Here is a 24,732-nt window from a genome sequence, read left to right on the forward strand (position 1 = left end):
GAGTCGTATTCAGCATTTGTCTATGCAGACTATATTTAAACATTCTATCTGCTTAAAATGTATGTTGCCCTGTGCTACAATAATTCAATTTATGTCATTTTTGTATCCAGTCAGGCAGAAAACCTGTTATAAAACAAAGTGGTACACCTTAGGTGTGATCTGGCCTATATTCAGTGAGGTTACCCACTACGTGGTGACGACATGCTGTAGCCTACATATTGAATGCACAAGGCTGGATTACTAACCAGGCAACGTAGAAAAGTGGCCCATTGACACACAGATTCTAATCTGTACTAGTATGTATCAAGTATTAATTTACATGACGAAGGACCTTCAGAGGGCTCTCATACTTTATTATGTCCATTCCACAGGTTTTAACACTTGCAGTGAAATGTATTATGGAGACAAATGAATAAAACATTGTTATTGATAGCCTGAACACATGTGAATTTTATTATTGTTGTAGGTCAAAAGGACAGAAATGCATGTGAGGGCTCGTTTCTGTGGCTTATTTCTGCTGGACTTATGTTGCCCTTTTGTAGGTAGAAAATCGTGTCAGAATATAATTCATAGCACTGTATGTGTTACAATACAAAGTATTCATATCACTTACTCAATACCACACTTTATGAACGTAAGCTTTTGTCCAAGAGGGAACATAGCTGGGTCAGATTTTTTTAACTGCTTTAATCTTTACCGTGTTATACAAGATATATTTCATAAATGTTTACCAGTTGTGTGTAAAGATACAGGCTACAGCAAAAGGCTTTAAGGACTTGTTGCTGAAATTTAGTAAAGCTTTGGTGCATCCTTACTGACACCTAGTGGCAACAGTAGATCACTACATAGTGTGCCCTAAAAGCTTTTTACGTTCATTATTATCAATATGAATAATTGACTCCTGTCAAATCTATAACATTGTATCGGTTTAATTACATTTACAATATATGGCTGTCATTGTTTGATTTAATTCTGTGTATTTAATTATACACAAAATTAATTATCTTTTTATTATTTTAATTTTCTTCCTAAGTTAATGTTTAAAAATGTTGTTTTTATTCTGTGATTTTTGTATATGATATAAAGCACTCCGAATTGCCCTGTGTATGTATGGTGCTGTATAACTAAACGTTGCCTTTCTTTGCCTTTTTTGGATGCGTTATGCCGACAGAAACGTCCGTAACAGTGCTACTTCCCCTTTAAGAGCTCTGAGCAGACGCTCAGCGCCCAATCGCGGCGCGTAAACTGAACTTTGTTGTTGTCAGCAACTACCAGCTAGCTAGCGTTAGCCTACCTGTGAGCTAACAGGACCATCTCACGTATCTCACTCGTCTTTTACAATAGTACAGAGTGCGGTTAAATTATTACTGTAACGGTTACAACAGCAGCAAGTCGTTCCTGCCGGGCGTTTGTCTCTCAGCTCAGGAAAAATGACTTCTTCACTGGTGAGTTTAGCTGCAATTCTCTTGTTACGTTAGCCGCTCAGAGGAAGTACGTTTCTTAGTGGTAGTGTCACATTGCTTCAAGTGAAAGTTAATGTATCTATTTATTTGTAGTAGTATATGATTGGTTTAGATGTATAGGAAGTTATTCTTGTGTATAAGTTTTCCTTGGCCTCATTTAATTCAGTCATATGGTTAAATAGACCCTGCTGCCACAATGAAATGCACGTAAAGATGTTCGAGGCTGTGTGATGAGAGTAATCAGTCACTCATGTCCCATCCATGGATTACTGGGAAAAATGCCACAATGTCAAAAAATGTATTTCAGAAAAAGGTTGATACTGTAAATGCACTTCTTTTTTTTAACTTTACACAAAACTAAGCTCAAAAACTTGCTCATCCAAAAGATTTAAACCCCTGACAGGTGAGGGGGAAAAACATATTCATTCTGTTTTTACAGTATTAAGTTGTTAGGAGGTGGGATGTATCAGCAATTAAACAGTTAGTCCAAATAGTTGGTGTGTTAAATTAAAAGAAATGACCAAGCATCTGAGTGCCTTTGACAAGGTCTAAGTTAGAGAGCATCTCCAAAACAGCAGGTCTTCAGGGGTGTTACTGCAACACCTTAAAAAAGGGGTCCAATGTTTCAGGGTCATTAATGGCTCTGGAAAAAAACCTTGGGTTGTGGCCACATATATATTTATAGGTTCATAAATTTAAAGCAAATCCTGGATACACACAAGGTGGCTCTATAGGTTAACTTCCAGTGTGAATGAACAACTAACACTACATTATTATTTTTAACTAGCATTTGTTGAGAATTGTGCTAAAACAATGTAGTCAAACATGTTTAAATAATCTTTTGTAGCATAACTACTAGTTACCAAGGGTTGCATAAGTACAACAAGAGGAGCACAGTGTTTCTCCTCATTCATTTGTATATGGGTCTAAATTCAAACCGTTTTTTTTTAACTCATTTTGTGCCTCTTATTAAGTATAACTCTCAATCAATATAGGTAATAAAAAGAGGGAAGTAGAAATTATAACTTAACATTATTATAGTGATGAAAATATTGCATTAAATCAGGAATAAATGTGAATGTATATTCGCTGACACATCAATAAGAAACCAACTTCATTAAGACGATAGTTTATTTACATTACAGATATTATCTCTGTGTAAAAACATACGAAATGTATAAAACAATATACAAAGCGTTACTAAAAACAAGTGATCACAAGGCCGACGTCTGCAAAATAAACAGCCACCTTACAACTTTCTAAAGTTATCTCAGCTGTCGACGCCATATTTGTCAAAGTGCCTCATAATAACGCCCAGCTCCAGCTCCACACTCCCCATGGCTTCAGTACGCAGTCTGTATCTGTCCGCCCCGCTGTATATGAGATCTGGATTACGGAGCTGGGGACCTCCGCCGACAAACATTTGTGCTAGCTTCTCCTGCCAGGAGCCGAGCGGCCTCCATGTCACACAGTTTATCCTGTGATGCCCCGGGCTGGAGGGGACGTGGCAGTACCCGTATCCATACAGCTGGCAGCGTCCGAAAGAGTCCTGATGCCACACTTGGAGGTGAAGTTTCGGCCAACCTTGGAGTCCCTTGGTCGTGAAGTGCAGATCAATCGGGTGACTCCAGTACGCCATGTCTCCGGTTTGAGGAATATCCACCTGGGTCTGTCCCTCCTTGAGCCCGGACAGAAGACGCCATGCTCCTCCTGTATGAACCCCCCATTTGCAAAACAGGCTGTTTTCCGGGAAACCACTGGCCCCAACGATCTGTCCAATTAGGTGAAGCTCCGCCATAATACAGTTATTCTCTTCAACCAGAACATGCGGCACCGAAAGTCCTCGGCTAATCTAACCGTTAATGGCAGCTAGCGACACAGCCCACGTCTCCTTGGTAACTCTGTATAGTGGGCTCAGGTACCCTAAGTCTGGCCTTGCAGGCAGCACGTGGTTTCCTCCTCTGCTCTCCATTTGAGCTTAAATTAAGAGACACGACTTTTACTAATTTAATCTTAACGTCCAATTTATGCAGAAACCAGGATGACAGTTTTAAAGTAAGAGATCGTTAAATATATTTAAGGATTTACACCTGACAGGCCGAGCACAGGGAAAAACTTCCGCGCAAAAACGCATTTCCTTTTCCGGTGTTGTGCCAAAAAGGGATCGTCTGCCAAAAACTGATTTTAACAGTTTGTTATGATCGTAGGATTTTGTTTGTAGGATTTCTGAGGCTGCTTTAAAAAAATAGAAATGCCGTTAAAGGGCCAAGATTACTGCCCAAGTGTGCTCCTGAGGTTTGCTCTGTCTCTAAATGACTTGAATTCAATCTTGGTTATCACATATAATAAATTATAATTCAACTTTCAACTCTATACCCATGAAGACCCATTTAAAAGGCCAATAAACCTCAAAAAGTTGGTGTTTTACATCTGCCAAAAGTGATTCTGGCCCCCACAGTATGCCCAGTGGTTAATTCCTGCCTCAAAAGGACTCCATTCTTATAAAGGTTTCATTCTTGCCTGTGATATTTAACAGATTATCACCCAACCTGTACATGTTAACCTACATATAAAGAGTCAATACACCTCATACACTGTATTTTCCACCTGCCAAAATGGATTAAGACCTCTACAGAGTGTCTGAGTGTTTTTCAGCCTCAAAACTTCTTGATTTCATTCTTGTCTATTATATGACAGATTATAATCAAATGTCATTACGGGGTGTAATGTTACCTTTTCCGTTAGAATAGTGTTTGTGACAACTGTCTAGGAGTTGTTCTCCATTGGTTAGTTCAGTGTATTGTGGAAAGCTTTTCCAGCACAGTGGAAGCAGTTATGGTAACATGATAATATGATGGATGGATGCCATCATAATGACCCTGAAACTGCAACAGAGAATTTGTCATAGAGTTTATCCTTCAACATTTTATTAGAAAAAAATGTGTGTTTTACGAGTTTTTTCATGCACAATATGGATTAGAGTGAAACATGTTAGATATAAAACTCCTCACTCACAGAAAACTCCTCACTCACAGAAATTGCAGAAATTCATTTTTTTTTGTTCAGTAGCAACATAATATAATTATGGGCTTGTTTGCTCATGTTGTCAGAGTGCTGCCAGTCATATCACACACCCACACAGCTTTGATGAAGCTTATTAGCAATTTTCAGTGTTAAGCTCTTCATAAATGATACAAAAGGGTGCTTTGTTTTCACATATTAACTCTGATTGTTGCTTAGACAAGATTGAAAATGATTGTTCAATACCATGTCTGTCCACAGTCTGATCCAACGCTAGAGAGACATTTCAAGGGTCACAGGGACACTGTAACAAGTGTGGACTTCGGCTGCAACATGAAACAGATTGGTAACTGCATTTGCTTTTTTCTGTGTTTGTCCAACTCCCTTTTTTTTAAATCCTTGTAAATACTCAATATTGTTACCACTCTCTGCTGCGTGCTCTCTCAGCTACAGGCTCTATGGACTCCTGTGTTATGATCTGGAACATGAAACCTCAGATGCGAGCATATCGTTTTGATGGGCACAAAGACGCTGTCCTTTCTGTTCAGTTTTCACCCTCTGGTCACCTGGTCGCCTCAGCATCCAGGGACAAGACTGTACGTCTGTGGGTGCCCAGCATGTAGGTTTTGAAGTCACACTTTATTAACCGTATTCCACTTCAAATACACCACAGTGACTAAAAAAAGGCAGCGAAAGAAAGTCTACTGAATATATTTATCTCTTTCTCCTACGGGCACACGTTGCTGAGCATCTGTTGGGCCTGTTTGTTTTCTTTGAGCTGTTTTCTTGTGTGTGTATACAGGAAGGCTGAGTCAACAGTGTTCAGAGCTCACACTGCCACCGTGCGCAGTGTTAACTTTTCTGGTGATGGACAGACTCTGGTCACAGCCTCTGACGACAAGTCCATGAAACTGTGGACTGTCCACAGGCAAAAGTTCCTCTTCTCGTTCAACCAGCACGTCAACTGGGTCCGCTGTGCCAAGTATGAGACAAAGAGTACAATTTAATTACACAGTGTTTGTTTGTTGTTTTGTTTTTTGTTTTTTACAACATTTCTGATTTACAAGTTCCACTGTTTTTTTTTCTTTTTTTGCAGGTTTTCTCCAGACGATCGTTTGATTGTGTCCTCCAGTGATGATAAAACTATAAAGCTGTGGGACAAGAACAGCAGAGAGTGTATTCATTCCTTCTATGAACATGCAGGGTGAGCACATAGGATGAAGACAGAGATTGATGAATCATGGGGAAAATAGGAAATGATGAGTGTGGGAGGGACAAGCTGCATTTATATTGTCAGATTTCCTGTTTGTAATCTTCTAACGTCAGAAAAATGTCTTACATGTCAACCCAGTTATTACTTGTATGAGTCTTAAGAGTCAAAATAGATTTCTATGTATCACATCTCGTGTTTATTTTTCTTTCCAAGTTATGCAAACCATGTGGACTTTCATCCCAGTGGAACATGTATTGCTGCAGCCAGTACTGACAACTCTGTTAAGGTGTGGGACATCCGATCCCATAAGATGCTACAGCACTACCAAGGTAAACACAAATTAGAAACCTTTATCCTAATCCTGGTACTTTAGTAACAAGTAATGTGTTATTGTTACTAAACAAAAACCCTATGTGCATTCAAACAGTGTAAATTCTGAGCCACAAGTGTGAAGTTAAGCAGACGATCGTTTGTTGTGATTCACAGAGGCGGGTAGAGAATCCCTTACTTTTATATAAATTTAGAAATGTATTATTAAACATCACCGGAAGGCTTTTAAGCTTGTATTATTTTCTTAATCACCACCTAAAAATACACTAGCTAGTTGTGATCTTTTCCTGATTCCAGTATAAGGCTTCCATCCACAGAATGTGTTCAGAAAAAAGCTGAAAATAAATCACCTTTAAATATAGACGAGCTTTACGACAAATAACAGAAATAACACTAAAATAGAATAAAGCATCAAAGCACATGATTAGAGTGGTAATGAAAATGAATGATTTCTCGCATATTCAATAAAGCAAATGTTGAAGCCTTTTTGTCAGTCTGCCACTCACGCTGATTGTTCTAATCAGCCCTCCTAAATGGATTTCAGTTGTGAGATCTAATAATGGATAATCAGATCTGTCTGAAGAGATTGGACATGAAGATAAAAGCCTCTCCTCCTCCTCTTCTTGCTCCTCTTCTCTTGTACTCTGCTTCACTCTACATAGTGTAGATATTAAACCAGTTTTGCCAGACCTAAGTGTAAAATTGCAGTAAAATATGGATTGTATTGACTGTTATATACACTCACTGACAGGTCATGATAGAATGGTTTAGGCTGCCTAAATAGAAAACATGTCTTTGTGGTGCAGTTAGGAGCCATCTCTGCCTGTTTTTTAGATTCTCTTGTGCTGTTTGCAGCTTTTATTTACAGTTTTTTACATTTAGATGTGGTAACAGATCTTGGTGTCATAGCATCTGTAAGCCAGCAGAGGGACTCATCGCTTGTTAAATGTCCTCTGTCTTTTGTCTGGAGCTCACCTCAGGAAAAAAAAATCTAGTGAGGAGAAGTTGTGATTTGTAGCTACTGTGATGTAATCGTGTGTGATGAGATAATATAAATATCTTATGTATGATGTATTTTTCGCTACAAGGTAGCAGCAGCTTATTAAAATTCAGCAGCATTGCGTATTTGAGCAAGCATAATGCCCTGCTGAAACATCTTTGATCAAGACGCTGAACTCTAAACATTTCCTGAGTTGTTGTGAAATAACTGACTTGCTCCTTTGACATCCTGTAAAGAAACAGTTCCACAATGAAGTGTGAAACTAGTTAGCAGGTATATGCACGATATTACTTTACTTTACTGTTACTGATGATGGTGTGTTTGATTGAAAGAAAACTGCTTATTATTTTGAGAACACCTATTGACTCACCACCATCCTGTCAGTGAGAGCCTTCAGTAGGAATGATGGTGCACCTTTAGCATTGTCTATATGCAGGAAGTTTGGGTGCACAAAACTCTTTTTTTGTCTGCGTATGTGTCTGTGTCAAATGATGTGTAGAAATGTTTTTAAAGGTATTACCTTCTTCAAAGGTTTTCAGGTCTTTTATAGTACTACACAATGGTGGACCACAATGGACCACACAATAATAACAAGATAGGATTACTGAATTAAAGAAACAAAATGTATGTTTGTTTTGTAATTTTAACCCTCTGTGTTTGTGTGCTGTGTGTTTTCCAGTCCACAGTGGTGTGGTGAACAGTTTGTCTTTCCATCCAGCTGGTAATTTCCTAATCACTTCATCCAGTGATTCCACATTGAAAATCCTGGACCTTGTAGAGGGCAAGCTACTGTATACGCTACATGGACACCAGGTACACACACACATAAATACTGTTCAGATACCCTACAGGCCTAACTATTCGGCTTACCCAGTGATGATCATCATAGGGTCCTTCTGTTGTTTCCTTTGCCTTTCCTGTGTGTGTGGAGACCTTTGTGTGGACAGTAACAGTTTGTGTTAAAGTGTTTGACTTCTCCTTTGTGCATGTTTGATTCTCTGAGGTGTGTGCGTGTGTGAGTGTGTGTGTGTGTATGATGCCTTTTTTGTATGTGGTATATTTTAGTACTTGCTTGGTGCACGGGCAGCCCACTCATGATGACTCATCCCAGGATTGTTGGAAGGAAGCAGAACTGTGTCTCTGCCTCCGTTCCTACTCTTCTTTTCTTTCTTCTCAGATTTCAATCTGCTCTTTTTCTGAGACCTCAGAATACCCCTCTCTCTCTCTCTCTCTCTCTCTCTCTCTACCACCGTCATAATCGTCCCCATTTTTTTCTCCTTTTCTTCCTGTATTGGCTCCTCCTTCCTCAGTTCCTCCTACATCTGATGTACTCAGACCGGCTGGCTGGACGGATCACTGACTGTATCTGTTTGTTTGAACAGCTGATGGACTGGCTTGCTGGCTAGTTGTGGAAATCGGTGGCTTGCCAGTACCACATGTGGTCCATCTGTTTATCTATCCCCCTGCACACGTTGCCTGTCTCTCATTCTGTGTCTTTTGTCTGTCACCTGTGTTTCTCTCCAGCTGCTTGCCAAGACTCTTTCTTTGTTAGGATTAAGAAAAACACCCTTTTCCCTTCTCTCACCTCCAAATTTGTCATCTTCTATACTGTGTCTCACTTTCTGTTGTTCTTTTTGGCCTAGTGGTGACTCCACCAATCTGTTGGTGCTGGGAGCACTCGGAGTGCTAATTGCCTCTTCAGTCGCATAGCTAGAGATGGGAGAGACCCCCATCTGTTCTCAGTGGGTGTGCAGGTTTAAGTGTTTGCTTGCATTTGCTGTGATGTGTATATGTGCAGACCCATGTGCATAGATAAAAACATGTCAGTGTTTTGCTTTTGGATCAGACAAAGTGTTGTTTACCAAGCCTCAGGAGGACTTTATATCTGGCTGGATTGTGCTAATTTAGGTTAATTTGTCTCCACTGTCTGACAACTGACTTTTACAGTGCTCCAAAACTTTTTAAGAGCCAATCTTCAACTAAAACTCTGCTCTATATTATGTGAAAAACCAACAGAGGAATAAAAATGCTTACATATTATGCATAGAATTTGTGCCAATTTCCAATCAGACCATTGAAAACACAAATCAATTGTCTGTTCAACAGCAATGGCCACTAATGAACAATGATCTTTATTCCAAGTGAAAACTTGAAATCCACACTTTAAAAGAGGAAACTGCACCTTTAATTTCAGAGAAACTACATGTACTTCCTTTACTGTTGAGTTATCTTGACATGTGCTGTGCGTTTGTCAATATTTTGACTAACTAGTGCAATTAGACAAAAAGGAAGAACCTAGAACTAGTTCTTATTATTATGATTAAAGCATTTCTTCCACAACTAAACTAAAACAAACTTAAATGACAGACTGTCTATCAGTTGTATGTGTGTGTCTGTGATTTTATGTTATTCCACTAAAAAGCAGTTGGTTGGGGGTAACATGGTAACGTCTGAGTCATGATTTCAGATGTCAGGCATTATTCTGTATTAGAGCCAGCACTGTACAGATAATGTTAGTGATGCCTTGATGCAAGCTGACTACACTGTTGCTAATGCTAGTTAAACCCTGTGGGGTACATCATTTTTGTAAGCATCCTATGGAATCTTACCATGCTGCTGGATACACTACACGAGTATACTGTTTTGACAGGATGAGAAATTAAACATTTTGATGAAGAACCTCATAAAATAGTCAGATTACATAAGAGTGTGGCTATCACCCGTTTGTTTTTAACAATTTGACATGTAAACACTGAGCATTGGCTGATGCTGGTTTTTTGTTGTCATTTATTTAAATGTAGTTGTATCTCCAACCTTTATAAGTGCAGTTGAAGAAATTTGCACATGTTCAAAGCTAACATACACACATACAGTGAGATTTTAGAAAAGGGTTCCAAAACCTTAACCCTTAAATGTTATTAATCATTTCACCTGTACGGAGAGCACTATTTTCTGTGACTTCCATACAATTATCAAGACTTAAAATATGTCAGTTAGGTTCACTGCCAGATGAGACGTGTGCATGTGTGTGTGTCTGGCCATAGCAAGTGCCAGCCTGGCAGCAGGCATTAGTCAGAGCAGAGACAGAACATGCTGTCTGTCAGGCCGTCGCGTTGCCATAGTGACACTGTCTGCTTCTCTCAGGTGCTTCTGGGAAACCATTCCTCACCCAAACCAGCCTGTCTGGGTGCCAGCCACAGGACACAGCCCCTTTTTTTTTCTTCACAGCAGCCTCCCTGTCCGTTTCTTTTCCAGTCTATTGTTTGTTCTTTCCCTCGTCCTCTCTTTGAACACAGTCAGAGGGCTTAGGTTGTAATCATCAACCATTCCGCACTGTGAGGTGGAAACAAGAATAAACTAAGAGAGTGTGATCCCGGTTCACACCTACAGGCAGGCACACACACACACACAAACACAGACACGGAATGCCAAAGTCCTGACATCCTCAGGTGATGCATTTTGGCTCCACCATGTGTGACCTCACCCCACTTGAGCCTCTGCTTTTTTTTTGTTATCGATTGCTCTGCTGCATCCCCACACACCCACTCCCCTTCCTCCACATACGCCCACACACACACACCCACACATACACAAAATCAGGCACTCCTGATCTGAGCAGAGAGGGTTCTGTTTCCCTGAATCATTTAAAAACGTGTAATGATGTTTGGACACACATTAAAAAAAACTTCACTGTGTCTATCTGTTCTTGTATGTTATATATAACTTTAGCAATGTGTTTGTGAGATATATTTTCATTATTTTTTTTCTGTATTGTGGTAAATTAAATGTGTTTCCTCCCACCCCATGTTTATGTTAACACCTCCACTGTCAGTGCAGCTACATTTCTTGGCAGGAGAGAAATATTTAATTATTCATATCATTCAAAGGCACTATGTGTAAGGTTTGGAAGTGAATGAATGGGGGTGAATGCAACACTTCATTTTTCCATTGATTAAACTGCGGATGAGGAATAAACTCAATGAATCATTTAATCAGTTGCGGTTAGCAGTTTGTATGTATTTTAATTGCATGTATTTTTCTGAGCTTTATTGTCTGGGATAAACAGAAACTCAAGAAATGCTCACAATTAAAAACATGATCTAGCTAATGTTAGCTTGTCAAAATATGTCATTCTGAAATTCGATGCCGATTACAAATTGTTTGTCTGATTTTGTTTTTTGTTGTTTTCTTTGTTTCGACAGTTTGATGACTCTTTTGTTAAGAAAAAGATCAAGAAACAATGGGAATTTGATTTTATGGTGTTACTACCTCAATTTTTCATCCATCTTTCCCTTTCCCTCCTTCCAGGGTCCGGTCACCTGTGTGGCCTTCTCTCAGACAGGGGAGTACTTTGCCTCTGGAGGCTCTGATGAACAGGTGATTGTCTAACACTCAAACAGATATAATTTTGCTGATGGGCCTTGTAAGATGAAGGTCCATCATGTGCTGTTTTCACCTTGGTATATTATTTTTAAATCAATTTGCATTTGATCTACAGGTAATGGTGTGGAAAACCAACTTTGACAGTGCTGAATACAGCAGTGATGTCAGACTGCAACATAAAGCTGTGTCCAGCCAGCAGGCACCACCAGGCAGCTCCATGGCTCACTTCCCCGTTAACTCACATCCATCTGTGCTCCGCGGCCAGGTAAGTTCAGACCACAAGGGACACACAATTTAAATCTGGAATTAAGCGCATCCCATCAGTACAGTGGTGCTTGTTAGATTAATGGTTGTAGGTGGCTGTTTCCCTTATAATAAACTACCCACCTGTACACAGGCTGTACTTCACATCTCACTCAATATCAGGTGGGATATAGTATAGCTAATGTACAACACAACAGTGATTTTGATATTTTTAGCTACTTCTGCTCAAGCAAAGCTTTCATGATAAAAGGGTTATCTTATAGCTGTGTGCACGCTGCACAAACGTGCTGACATTAGTGCTATATAAAACTAGTGTATTGCGTGCCTGTGTGCTGACTGGCTAGAAAATAAACACAAGGAGAAGTATACATGTGTGCTGATGCCCCTCAGCGTATTTTCTTCATTCCTATCTTTTCCTTTGAAGTCTGCAGTGTGGCCCAGAGCTACATTCAGACCTCACAGGCAGGGCAAGAAATGCCTGCTCACTCACACATTTACACTGATATGGATGGATCTTACTCCTGACTGGTGTTTTTATGGTATTGTTATATATTCCTGTGTTTTATCAAATTTATATTTATTTTTATTTTATTTTATTAGTAATTTATTCTACATTTGATAGGCTGTGTACAGCACTTTGGCTGACCTTGTTGTTTTTAAAAGTGCTCTATAAATAAAGATGGATTGGAATGGATTGGAAGTGTTTTTCTCCATCTTTAAATATACTTGACGTAGAGAACAAAAAAAACAAATAAGGTTTTTTTTGTAATGATGTGTGTTTGTTTTGAATTAGTATATGAGACAATCTCTTAACTAAAAGGAAAGACATTAACTGGAAGTCAAAGTGCTTATTATGGTAAGAGTGGCTTTTAGTTATGTGTATTGTTTTTCTTGTTTATCCATCTTGTTCATGACATTTGTTATTTAATAATACATTATTATCTGTAATGTTGTTATAGTACATGAGACGCTCCAGTATCCTGGTTCCTTCTGATTTCATTTATTTTGACAACTAAGAGGTTTTGGACAATATCTTCAGAGTCAATCAATGTCAAAGCCAGTTATATTATTAAAAAAAATAGATGAAAGTCAAGCCTTCCATTTTGCCACAGCATCCTCTCCAGTTTCATGACAGTAATTTAATAGAACATTATCCTCTTTTTTGTCTCTACCACATCCTGTCTGAGAGATGTGTGTTCAAGAAGAAACTATAGTTAACACACAACCAGAATCTGTGGCGCAGCTTTAAAAGAAACTTAAACAATATATTGTAATCATAGTAATCATCCAGTGCTGCAATTAAAAAAGAAAAAAAAACCAGCTGCTCAGGCTGATGTCTTATGCGGAAACGGTGGCAACAAAGGTGTATTCATCATGAGCTTCCATTACTAGTACATGCACACAGCTGGCAGAGATTCCATTACTTATTTTGAAAGTGACTAATGTGCATGTCATAGGTTTTAATTACTAAATGCATAGGTCACATGTCTGAGGCAGTAATTAAACCGGTATCTGATCACAGGTCATAGTAAAAGATGGGTTTTCTTAGCACTGATTGTCATTGTTGTAACTCATTAGTACATTGATTGTGTGTTTTTACAGTATATACAGATTAATATAGAAATAATACTGAGATTACTTTCATTATCAACTAATGTTAAAAATGTGAAAATAATAAAAACTTTTAATACTTAATTAATAATACTGGTTAGACACGTTTAAGGCTTAATATTTAAACTCTAAACTCATGTTTTGTCACTTACGACACTATAGAAATTAGTCATTTATTTCACCTTGATCAGCTCAGAGCAAAATAAGTCAAAACTTAAATAAAAAAAGACTTTAACTAAAAAATAAATGAGTGAGAGAGTAGTGCTGCCATTAGTGATGTTTAAATATTAAAAGGTGTTGGTGTGTCACACATACCCAAAGAGGAGACAGGGTGTCACAGATTCGCTGAGTTAACCAGCGAACAGTGTAGATTTCAACCCCTTTGACTCCTACAGTGTTACTTACATCAACAAGGGCAAAGCCAAGGTCTTCTCTCCCTCACTCACACACTCAAACATCATAGTCTCTCCTTTCTCCTATTGATTAATCTGCTGGAAGTTTCCATCAGCACACAGTCATGCCCTTTTATACCCCTGGATAGGTTTTTTTTTCTTTCAGCATTTCTTTATAATGTAGTTAATGTTCGTCACAGGGTGATGATGGCTTGGGCCTTTTAAAACTATCTGCATCACTGCTGCACAGGTTGTGACAGGATCAATCATATCAATCATCAATCATAACCAGGAATGATTGCAAATCAGAGTTTGCCCTTGTTTGACAGTGAGGTTGCTGACAGTGGAATCTTTAAGGCGGGAACTTGCTGGCAGAATTTGCGACATCATAAAGAGCCAGTCGAGGTTCAACATTTCTGTGATGTTTTATATCCCTTATATAAAAATATGCATTGTGAAGTACGTTGTTTTAAAAATGTTTAACAGGCTAATTGAGCTTTATTGAAAACCTTATCAGTATTTTATACATCTACATGCATGGCTGAAGGGGATTTTGAAACGAAGATGTTCCATCAATCAGCTTATGCTCGATTAGGGTGAAAAGTATTTTAAAGCAGTGTTTAAGCATCAGCTATGTAAAGGTGATTATTTCTAACATTTCCCCAAATTGGCTTTTAATGTCCTGCCTGCCTTCTTAATGCCATCCATTGACCCTTCTGGGCTCTTTTTCTGGTTCTCTCGCTGACTCCGTCTGTTTCTCTCTGCGCTGTGAGAACAGGATTGTAAATGGATTTTAATAGCCCTTTCACTTGACAGCCGTTATTACAGATGTCCCTGAAAGGGTGATTAAAAATGGGCAGCTGGGCCGCATGGAGAGAGATGATTAGTGTGATGTATGAAACATATTCTCTTCTTCTGAGAACTCTGCTTCTTGTACAACCCCACTGAACCCTTTTTTGATGGGGAAAATGGCTTTTCAAATAAAGCTGTCTGCTTCAGCACCAATGGAAAAACAATCCTTCATCAGCTTGATTAGGAAACAACTGCAGTTAGACTCTAGTGTTAGTGTTGGATCTCAGTCTTCTAATGAAACTTGCATTCACAAGACTTGTTTAAATGATGGTAGATGTATTTATACGGTATTTTACTTTTTTTCTTTTCTTTAGCCAGTCAGCCAAACAGTTGCAGTCTATGTTTTGGCAGCTGCAGATTCTAAATCTAAAATTGTTAGAGCCACCCAGAGAGCTTTGGCTTCTATTTTATCAGCTCCTCACTACAGTACATTATCATTACCATACCTGAAAAAGGAAAACCAAGACAACACCTAATGTTAAGAAGGCTGCAGCAAATTAATGGAACATCAATCATGCATTTATGTAGACATAGTTTACATGTAATGATCAAGCATAATCATTATTTAAAGGTAGGGTAGGAGATTTTGAAAACTCAGTATGAGTCAGCCAGATTTCGAAAGTAAACACACGCCCCTTTCTCTCGGAGCTCACCCTGAAGCCACGCCTCCCAATCACATGGATGCGCATTACCTGAAGACGAGCTGCGGTCTGTGACTTCGGCCATTATGCACGTACCTCTCTGGTGCACGCAGAGCAGGAAGAGAGTGACAACCAGCCAATACTCCGTGCAGGGTCCACGAGGAGGATTGGCTGATGTTTTTAGCGTTTTATAGCTTCCACAGATGATTAATATTCTTCGTTTTAAAGCAGAACTGCCGAACTAATTGGTTGCTATCGGATTGTAAAGAGAAGTTACACTAATTTAGCAAAAAGTGCATCAGAATGAAATCTCCTACCCTACCTTTTAAAGCTTTATTCAGTACATGTGTCCTAGTTTATGGATAGAAATGGGTCATTTGCTAGCAACATTGGCTGTTTGTTGTGTGGTAATATACAATGAATGCAAACTCCAATTTACTATTACATAATCATGAGGTGAGAATGGCTTGGTAAAATTTGTGCTAACACCCGTGGTGATGATGATGATGATGATGATGATGGTGGTGATGGTGAATACATGGCTTAAGTTCATAAAAAAATCATTTTAAGCTTGTGTGTATTTAAAAGTCAATATAAAGTCTAATATCTCTTTCCAGTTGATATCCATCCAGTTTCTGCAATAGATGAGGTTGTAATGATTATATTGGCTACAACCAGAAGCACACAAATTGATGTTGACCATCTGGTTTCTAGCTTTTTTTGATGTTCCTTAAAGACTTATAGTGTATATTTAAATGAAGCATTAAGCCATTTAAAAAACAGTATGCTGGGTGTTGCTTTTCTTTCTAGAATGCACATTTTATTTGATTCCACACACCATTAATGTGCTGATTTCTAATAACATTTTTACTTCAGCGTTCTCCTCTACCCTCTCTCTCTTCCTCTCTCTCCCTCTCTCTGCCTCTCTCTCTCACACACACACACACCTCATTTTCCCATGTTAGTTCCTGGCAGTGACATTTCTTTCATCATGATTTATGGATTGTCATTTGCCAGTTGTTATAGTCAAAGTAATGCTGGGAGGTGTACCTGGAAGTGCTAGCTTCCTTGATTTTCCTTTTCATGTATAATTTATCCATTCACAATTTATTATTAATACAACCCCTTTTATCTCTCATACACGGCTGCAAGTCTCACATGTGTCGCCTGAGAGGAGCGAAAAAAAAAAAGTGTCACCTGCTCGTCTAAATGTGATCATTTGCCTCTCTCTCGGAGAGCCAGATTCAAAGGGAGAAGAGAAACAGATAGAGGTATACTCTAATATAAAAAGAGCATCTACTTTGCTTTTTTAAATTGGCTTCTTTTCAGAGGAGCTAGTTTATAGTAAACAGGATGTTCTTTGGCTGAAGGCAGCCATGACAGAAGTTGTGGAATAGTATACTGCCAGTCATGCCTCCAAATACCCGCCTGCAGTCTAATTAAAGAGACTAAATAAATAAATAAATGTATTAACAGCCTATTTGCATTCGATTTTAGAAAACTGGAGTGTTGCAATTACAAATCAGAAAGTTGTATTAGTAAAATGGATCTGAAATACATCTGTGGGGTACCAGCAAATGTAAAATCAGTATATCTGCACTAAATTCTGATTTAGATCGCACAGCTGACAGCAGTTAAAGGACCAGTACATATGATTTAGAATGCAACCTAATGAATTTCTCCCTCCCTTTCTTAAGCATGTAAACTACTTCAGTGTAAAACAGTACAAGCTCTGTTCTAACCCAGTGTTTGTACCTGTTTTGGGTTTTACTGTTGAAACACGATGGCACAAAACAGTGGATGAAGAACAATAACACGTGTGACATGTGATTTTTGCCTTAAATCCCACACAATGTTCCTTTAATGTTACTCTAACTAGCACTCGTGCTGCATTTTTATGCACATTTAATTTAGTACATGGTCAGAAAGCATCAGCTTTATGTCTTTGCGATTGGTGTTTTAAATTGTCCGATGTCATGTAGGTGTTAACACCATTGCTTCTTGTTCTTCTAATCATGCAGTATTACACAATACTGCCTTTGGCTATAATTCATTTCACCAGGAAGAAATTGACTAATGAGACAGTAATGCTGTGTCTATTCATACAGAGGCAAAGGCCATCCATGTTCGCTACCCTCTTTGAATCAAATCCACAGGGATTTCATAAGCAGCTAATTTGATATGCTTATCCTTTAATGTACTTGAATGGGAAGCTCCTTAATAATTTGCCAATGATGGGCAATGAAGGCTTGTTTGTTAATCAGCCAGTTTTAAAATGAGGTCTTCCCAGCTAAACACTGGGAGTGTGATGCTACTCTGCTCAACACAGCTGAGCAAATCTTAATTTGCTTCTGTTTTGTTTTGTGAGCATAGATGTTTGTGTGTGCGTGCGTGTGTTTGTGTGCAAGTGCCAACCATTGCTGACAGGCAGATCAGCTCTCTCTGATCACATCCACCCTAATCCTTCCATCCACCACCCCCCCCCGCCTCCCTCCTTTCTCTCTCTAGCTTCACATCTGGGTCTTTCTCCCACTCACGTGTGCATACAGACGAGCTGCACACTCACAGCAGGCTTTCCTTCACAGCTCAGCACACACACAAACTCCTGCACTGCTAGGCTTTAGGATGCAGAGTAGAAAGAGAGAGAGGGGAAGGGGAGGGGCAGTTCTAAGACTGCAGGAGCCGTGTGAACTTTTATCACCATTATTTTATTCTTAATAAACACTCAACAGCAGCGTGATCAGTAAACATCCACAAATCACACATGTTTTGGATACATGTGGTAATTGTTTGTGTGCATCTTCATACTGCTGGCGTGGTAAGGCAGGTGGCATTGTTCTGACAGCAGGAGTTGAATGCATTTGACAGCAGGGGATAGAGGAAGAGGCAGGGGATGTGACATAGCAGTGAAGTTAAAGAGACCCTAATGGTCTAGTGGAGCAAGAGAGCATCACTGAAGAGCAGGGAGAGTGAAAGGTAGGGAAAAGCAGGGTGAGCACATGAGCGAGCTAGACATCATGAGCACACAGGAGAAAAGAATAAGACAATATCAAAGCAAGGGAACATTTGAGTGTTATTAACAAACACCTGTTTGAGCTTCCTACATGAAATAGAAGGATGGGAAGAAAATGGCAGCAGACAAAAGGAAGAAAGAGTGAGAGAGAGAAAATGGAAAAATGAGTGAGAATCACCCTCCCCCGTTGAATCTGTAAACTATAGTGAAGTCCAGAAACATAAGTCAGAGCTGAGTCACGCCACAGACTTCATTCATCAAAAAGCGTCAGTAGCAGTTTGTAATAAAATGTTCGCTCCACTCTGGGGTGTCAGCAGCTGATGACAATGTTTGTCTCACTCTTTTATTATTGCACAAACACACACCTAACCTTAGATTAAAGGGTAAATGTTATCCAACAGAAAGAGTATGGAAACTAAGGCCCTGTTCACACTGGAGAAAGTCAATCCAGCTAGAGTAGGATTGAATCCGGATAGCCTTTAAGCTGGATACGTTCAGACCTATTTTCAAATATGGCTATCGCACACGCGTGTCCATGCTCAATCCAGCTTAATCCTGCTTGTGTGTTGTCCTCTAAACCACTAGGTGGCACCTCGTAATATACAGAGTCCGTTCAGGCCGCCGTAGGACCACGTGTGCGCATGCGTTTTTTTTATCCCACGTTGCTTGTTTTTTCGGTTCAAACAGCAGTTTATTACTTTGTAGCCCTGTCGAAAATTAACTCAGGGCAAAGCTGTCGTAGTTCGACGGTTGTTCACATATGGCTTTTGTACACGACCCGGACACCATGAACCGGAAGTATCACGTCGCTAGCGGGATTCGCTAGATGCATTTGCTTTCAGACCTGAGCCACAGGTCAGCCACCTCCGAGAGGTGGATCAAGGTCTATCCGGATATATCCGGATTCACGTTGTTCAGACAACGGCCCGAATTCCGCTCTAGCCGGATTGATTTCCCCAGTGTGAACGGGGCCTAACTTTAGTATTAGGTGAGATGTTTTGATTTTTAAAGGCACCAGTGTAATGTATAATATGAATTTCATTACGTGTACAGTGAGGCAGCATTCCAAGCAGCAGAGAGCGCCTTGGCACCGCTGCAGCTGCATGAAATACAGCCATCATTAAGGTTATTAGTTACACCTGTGTCCACCGTTAGAGAAGTCTGTAGTCCATTATCTACAGCTGAACACATATACATTGCGTAAATGGCATGACTCAAACTTTTTCTCTACTGGAAAATCTTACCATTTCAGCCTCCCTGAAACTCAGCTGTAAGTCATACTGGGCCAGACAACAATGAAAGTGTTCAGGGTAGTTTCAGGAAGTCTGGCAGGTGCTTGGTGATACTAAGCAGGTTTATTTATCTGTCTTTATCTTTTATCTTTCAATAATAAGCAGCAGACTGAAATATACTACAAAACAAACATCTGAATTTTTAGGTGATTTAGCTGAATTTTTTTTAATCAACTTTGCTATTTTTGACCCAGCTTTGTATCATTAGAAAATAGGTAGTATGTGTAATTGAAGTAAAAGTAAAAGGCCATCACTGTTGAAGCTGGTGGAAAGAGTGATGTAGAGATGCCTCATACCAGGCGTGGATAGTTGGAGTTGCTCTCTGCTGCGATAATGCATCTGATCACTTTTTCTTACTAGCGGTGAGCTAAAAATATAGTGAGCACTCTCAAAGCTTTTGCATAAGGGAGCCACAGAGTCTGTTTTCTCTGTTTTCACTGCTTCTTTATTCACATTTCTATACACACAAGTCCATCTTTTCAGCACCAAGAAACTTCTCATTGTTGCTATAACTTAACCTAACCTATAAACTCACAGTCTCCTTTTTGGATTGAACATGATTTCAAGAATCTTGATGTGGTTTTTAAATGAGAGCAGTTGTTGTGGTGAAAAGAGACCAGACAACTTGAACCATCAGTAAAGAAGTGATCATCCTGTTAGTCCTGTGCTGTAAGAACATAGCAGTCTTTTTTTTACATCAGTGTACCTAGTGGTTTGTTCAGCTTTTAGTTTTTTCCTGAGAGTTGACACCATTGAAGCCTTTTCTGTTGTAATACACAAAAACTACATTTGTGTTTCTTGTCGATCACTCACATATTCCTGTCTCTCAGGAGTCAAAGTCATTTTCTCTCACAGTTAGCACTTCTCAGTTCATCTTTTTAAGTTGATCATCTGTGACAGCTGGATGACAGATTTTCTTTTCTGGTTCATTTTCTGCAGTAGGAGACACTACTTGACTTTGAATCTTTTTTTCCCCATCTGTGGCTGCAAAGCACGTTACACAAGCTCTAAACTCTCCCAAGCTAATGAAACACTGTTAAGGCTGACTTACTCTGCTAAAAGTGCAGAGTGCTTTCTTGCACTGTCTACAAACAACAACCCACAATGCAACACAATCTGTACAAGACCGTGGTCGAGACTTTTGGGTATTTAAAGACAACTATTGACTTTTAAGCTATTTTTAATCAGGTTTTTATTATTTTTCTCTTTTAACTTATTAGGAGTAAAATGCATGACCGAACCAGCTACTGATGCAGAAGGAAGACATTTGAGTACACACCCACTTCAGGTGGGGAGAGATCCTGTGTGTGTGTGTGTGTGTATTTATGTGTGTATGCAAGTTAGTGCTTGTGTAATGTGATGAATGGTTTTGTATGCAGCTTGCAGGGTGTATTGATGGCCGGCTGTGTGAGCCTAAGAGTTTAATTTGGGCCTCGGGATATTTTCCACTGTTGGTTTTTCCACTCCAGGTGATTCATTAGAGGGGTAGCAGTTACGGTACTGAGTTTGTGTGTGCATGTGTGTGTACTCTTGGTGTGTAACAGGGTTTCCCCCAAACTACAGTGGTCATGTAAAGAACATGTTGAGTCTGCAAAACAATACATTGTTATCATAGCATGAGGATGGCTCCACTGTCAAAGATTTAATGTCAGACAAACAAACCTTATTGATCTAAAGTATAAAAGTGTAGATGATTTTTAAAGAAATAGCTGTTGTAGAACTAATATATAATTACACTTAATTATTCTGGTTAGAATATTGATGTTTCTTTTCCCCGCTCTGTGTGGTGAGATTATGTGTCTTTGAGACACATTGTTCTACATCAGTGTTTGCTTCTTTTATGAGCATGTGTGTGTGCTTATAATGACCACTGATGGTGTCAGTGTGTGTTTAAGCAGCTGCTCAATACAAAGCCATAAGTTGTACTCTCAACAAGAGTTAATCCAGTCTTGGTGAAGCTTATAGGATTAGCAGCTTCCTGTCTTTTCTATGTTACACCAGTTACTTGTCTTTTGAATGTGAGCAAAATATTTGCTAATCTGGTCTTTGGTATCATGCCTCTTTACACATTTGGGATCTTACTAGATTGCGTCACACTTAATTTATGTATTTTCACACATTTCTCCTCACATCGCAGTCGACTCGCCTAAAACCCGCCATTCTTGCAGTGTTTTATTCACTTTGGTGCAACACACAAAGCCTGCAAGTTTGCACACTTCATCTTTGGTTAGTCACATTTTTTTGTCCCTGACTGTATTTTTGCAGATTTATTTAGTTTAAACTTACCAAGGATGAACACATAAGACGTCTGTTGTTGAGGAACATGTCATAGCACCCCTATACCTGACTGCAGGGAACCACTGGCCATTTCACTGTGACAGTATGTATTACCGCCATCGGTGGGAAATGTGTGGAGGCAGGCGACGGCAGACAGCTTCCCTCATCTGCCTTCATTTATGAACAACACGGTTTGACGTTGCATTTAGCTGGATGTGATTAGGTTTCCTGTTGCGTGGTGATGAGTAAAACTGTTCATGCGTCCCTCGCTGAGATGGAGGAGACACATCATATACACACACACAGACACAGACACACAAACAACCAGTCACAGGTCTACACTGTGAGACATAAATACAGAAGAAGCCTATAGATGAGAGCTTTTTTAGTCACACAGACATGGTGATGGAAAGATGTGTTAACTGACTTTCATGTGTTTATGTCTCATTAAATTAAATCTACACAGACAGAACTGAATAACTGCCCCTTGTGTCACTGTGTGTAGGCTTGTTCCATGTAGATTCAAAGAAAATGTGTGTTTTTTCAGAATATTCTGGGATATTTTTAGATACACTGTTACATACACTGTTATTTATAATGATGTTCCCATCTTTTCATCACTGGTTGAGTCATAACCTTTTAAAACCAAATTAATAGCTTGCTCAAAGTAAGATGACATTTTTCTAAGTGAATCAGGCTTGACCTGAGTGGTTTCATTCCAGTCTGATCATATTGTATAATAAATAAAAAGTAAGACTTAATTAAAAAGTAATCTACACAAAGTTTGAACAGGGGTTGTTACTGTGACACAAAAATAAAAAACTTTGTGGTAACAACCTCACTTTCGGCTTGTAAAATGTTGCCCTCAAATCAATAATAAAAGAGTTTTAGTGATATATTTTTTGGAGTGAGTAAGTCTCAGCTTTGTTGGCGGTCAGAGTTTCAGAGTTTCTGACTCTTCACCTTCTGCTCTCTCTATTTTTAGACCTCGGAACCATCGGACCATTTTGACAGACAGGATTCGCACCCGGCTGCCCACACTCAGAGCCACAGTCGTAGCCACAGCAGAGCGACTCATTCCCACAGCTGCAGAAACCCCAGCACCAGCTCCTCCTCTACCCACCAGACGCACACCCAGGGCGTACAGCAGCAGCATCCACGCCAGGATCGAGCACAGTTAGATGGAGGGGTCCCCCCTGGTCTAGCCAGCACCCTGGAACACATAATAGGTCAACTGGATATTCTCACTCAGGTAAGCAGAAGATGTGCTAATCTTTCATGACAAACAGCATGTACTGTACTCTGGCTGCACCTCCCACCCACGCTGTTCAGAACAAAAGCTTCCTTCACTTTTATGACCTGTTAGCCAGAGATGGTTTCAGACACCAGAGTATAAATAAAAGCACAACCTCTTCCATGATGTAGTTTGGCACAGGTGTGTGTGTGTGTATGTGTGTCAGTGATACTAAGATTAGATTTATTCATCACATTTCTAATGACATTTCAGTCATGAACATTCCCTACAAAAGGTGGGACATGCAGAGAATGTCTTTAGCACCTGAGCTGTCTACATATGTGTCTGTTGTTGTGAAATTTAAATTAGATTAATTTCCCATTCATTTAATGATCTATTTAATGGTTTACATGCCAGCCATGAAAGCTGTTGTAAAAATGTACTTATATAATGAAAAAGAAATCAATTTCTTTTTTTTATTTTTACATTCACACATGCATGCTGGGTAAAGAGTAAACCCACCGTGTTGGTGTGTTCCTTCAGAAAACTCTCAGTGTGAGTGGTTGTTGAAGGCCAAACACAGTTTGAAGCCTGACTAAACCAGAGCCTGCATCCTAAAAATAGATTGAAAAAAAAAGAAACAAAACCAATTTAAACCTTAAAATCTCTGCTCTTTATCAATATACATCCATGTTTGTTGTGTAGTTTTTATTTAGCTTCATAAATGTGATTAGTGGTGCTTTCTGTGAGGCCTGTGTAATAAATGCTTTAAGACAAATTGAGGCTCCAGCTGCAGTAAACTTGAAAGCAGATTGCAATTACAGCTAAGGCCATTTGCAGACTGACCGATCCAGTAAGAAATTAAATGACTGCAGCTGTTTATGTTGCACAGAAGCTAATATTATTTGTTGCTGTAAGTTTAATTTAGTACGTTTAGTAAAAGTTGGAGCTAGCTAAACGGGATACGTCACTAATGGTAGACAGGAGAGGAGACCAGATGGTCTCTGCAAGAATTTTTAATTCATATTTGGTTATTTGTGCACTCTGATGCTATGCAGAACTGACCAATGCTGCGGCCGCTCCTGTGTGAATCACAGACCAACTCACTGAGGCCCTCCACCACATATAAACCATGTTTCCCCACCAAACAGTTAGAACTGATGAAGCTGCTTGGAGGAGCAGTAAAACGTCTTCAAGAAAACTCTACAAGTCCAGACGCCTCGCTTCAACCCTTTGAATGTGTTTAGTAAGTAGAATATAGGAAATATAATTATATATAATAATATGATGAAGATGTGCATCAGGGTTGAATTCATTATAATGTCCCATGCATCATCCCACCCTTATCTATAATATACTTTGCACATGAAGTCAGTTAAATTAATCACTTACAGCATTGCTAAGGTGTTTTCTTGTAAAAGAAATATGATGAGCTCATTCATGCCCTTATTTCACCCAGCAGCATCACAGCAAACTGTCTAGAGGCAAGAATTAATGCATAGAATCTATTATTATTATTGTATTTAATCATCAGCTCAAGGTATCTGAATTATAACAATTCAGTTTCTATATTTTATTGCTAATAACCAGTCAGCCACCAGTATTTTTCTCTGTGCTGTCTTATTAAAAGCAACAATCCCTTCACCTCTATGGAAGGATTTTATTGGGAGACATGCAGCTGTGTGTGCTTGATAGAAGGAATTGCCCATTAGTTTAAAGCTCACTGCATTCCCAGTGTAATCATAT

At 39.3% G+C, this 24,732-nt stretch overlaps 2 protein-coding genes across 3 annotated transcripts in view; one reads left to right on the plus strand and one right to left on the minus strand.

Moving 5' to 3' along the window:
- Positions 1 to 1,269: 1,269 nt before the first annotated feature.
- poc1a (POC1 centriolar protein A) overlaps positions 1,270 to 24,732 on the plus strand; it is a 30,760-nt gene continuing 7,297 nt past the window's right edge. Inside the window, exons 1-10 of one of the 2 annotated variants that reach the window (XM_028405998.1) lie at positions 1,270 to 1,445; positions 4,746 to 4,830; positions 4,932 to 5,103; positions 5,287 to 5,466; positions 5,581 to 5,688; positions 5,911 to 6,026; positions 7,707 to 7,840; positions 11,336 to 11,404; positions 11,526 to 11,675; positions 22,738 to 23,004. In XM_028405998.1, the coding sequence (XP_028261799.1) occupies positions 1,431 to 1,445; positions 4,746 to 4,830; positions 4,932 to 5,103; positions 5,287 to 5,466; positions 5,581 to 5,688; positions 5,911 to 6,026; positions 7,707 to 7,840; positions 11,336 to 11,404; positions 11,526 to 11,675; positions 22,738 to 23,004 (1,296 nt within the window). In that variant the 5' untranslated portion in view covers positions 1,270 to 1,430. Of the gene's footprint in view, positions 1,446 to 4,653; positions 4,831 to 4,931; positions 5,104 to 5,286; positions 5,467 to 5,580; positions 5,689 to 5,910; positions 6,027 to 7,706; positions 7,841 to 11,335; positions 11,405 to 11,525; positions 11,676 to 22,737; positions 23,005 to 24,732 lie in introns of those variants that run through there. The other variant, XM_028405997.1, reaches the window with a different exon arrangement.
- On the minus strand, positions 2,695 to 3,349 carry b9d2 (B9 domain containing 2). The gene has a single exon (XM_028405999.1). It carries the CDS (start codon positions 3,259 to 3,261, stop codon positions 2,734 to 2,736), a length of 528 nt encoding a protein of 175 aa, XP_028261800.1. The 5' UTR covers positions 3,262 to 3,349; the 3' UTR covers positions 2,695 to 2,733.

This window comes from Parambassis ranga, chromosome 5, assembly GCF_900634625.1.
Source record: "Parambassis ranga chromosome 5, fParRan2.1, whole genome shotgun sequence".
In the NCBI taxonomy this organism is placed as follows: Eukaryota; Metazoa; Chordata; class Actinopteri; family Ambassidae; genus Parambassis; species Parambassis ranga.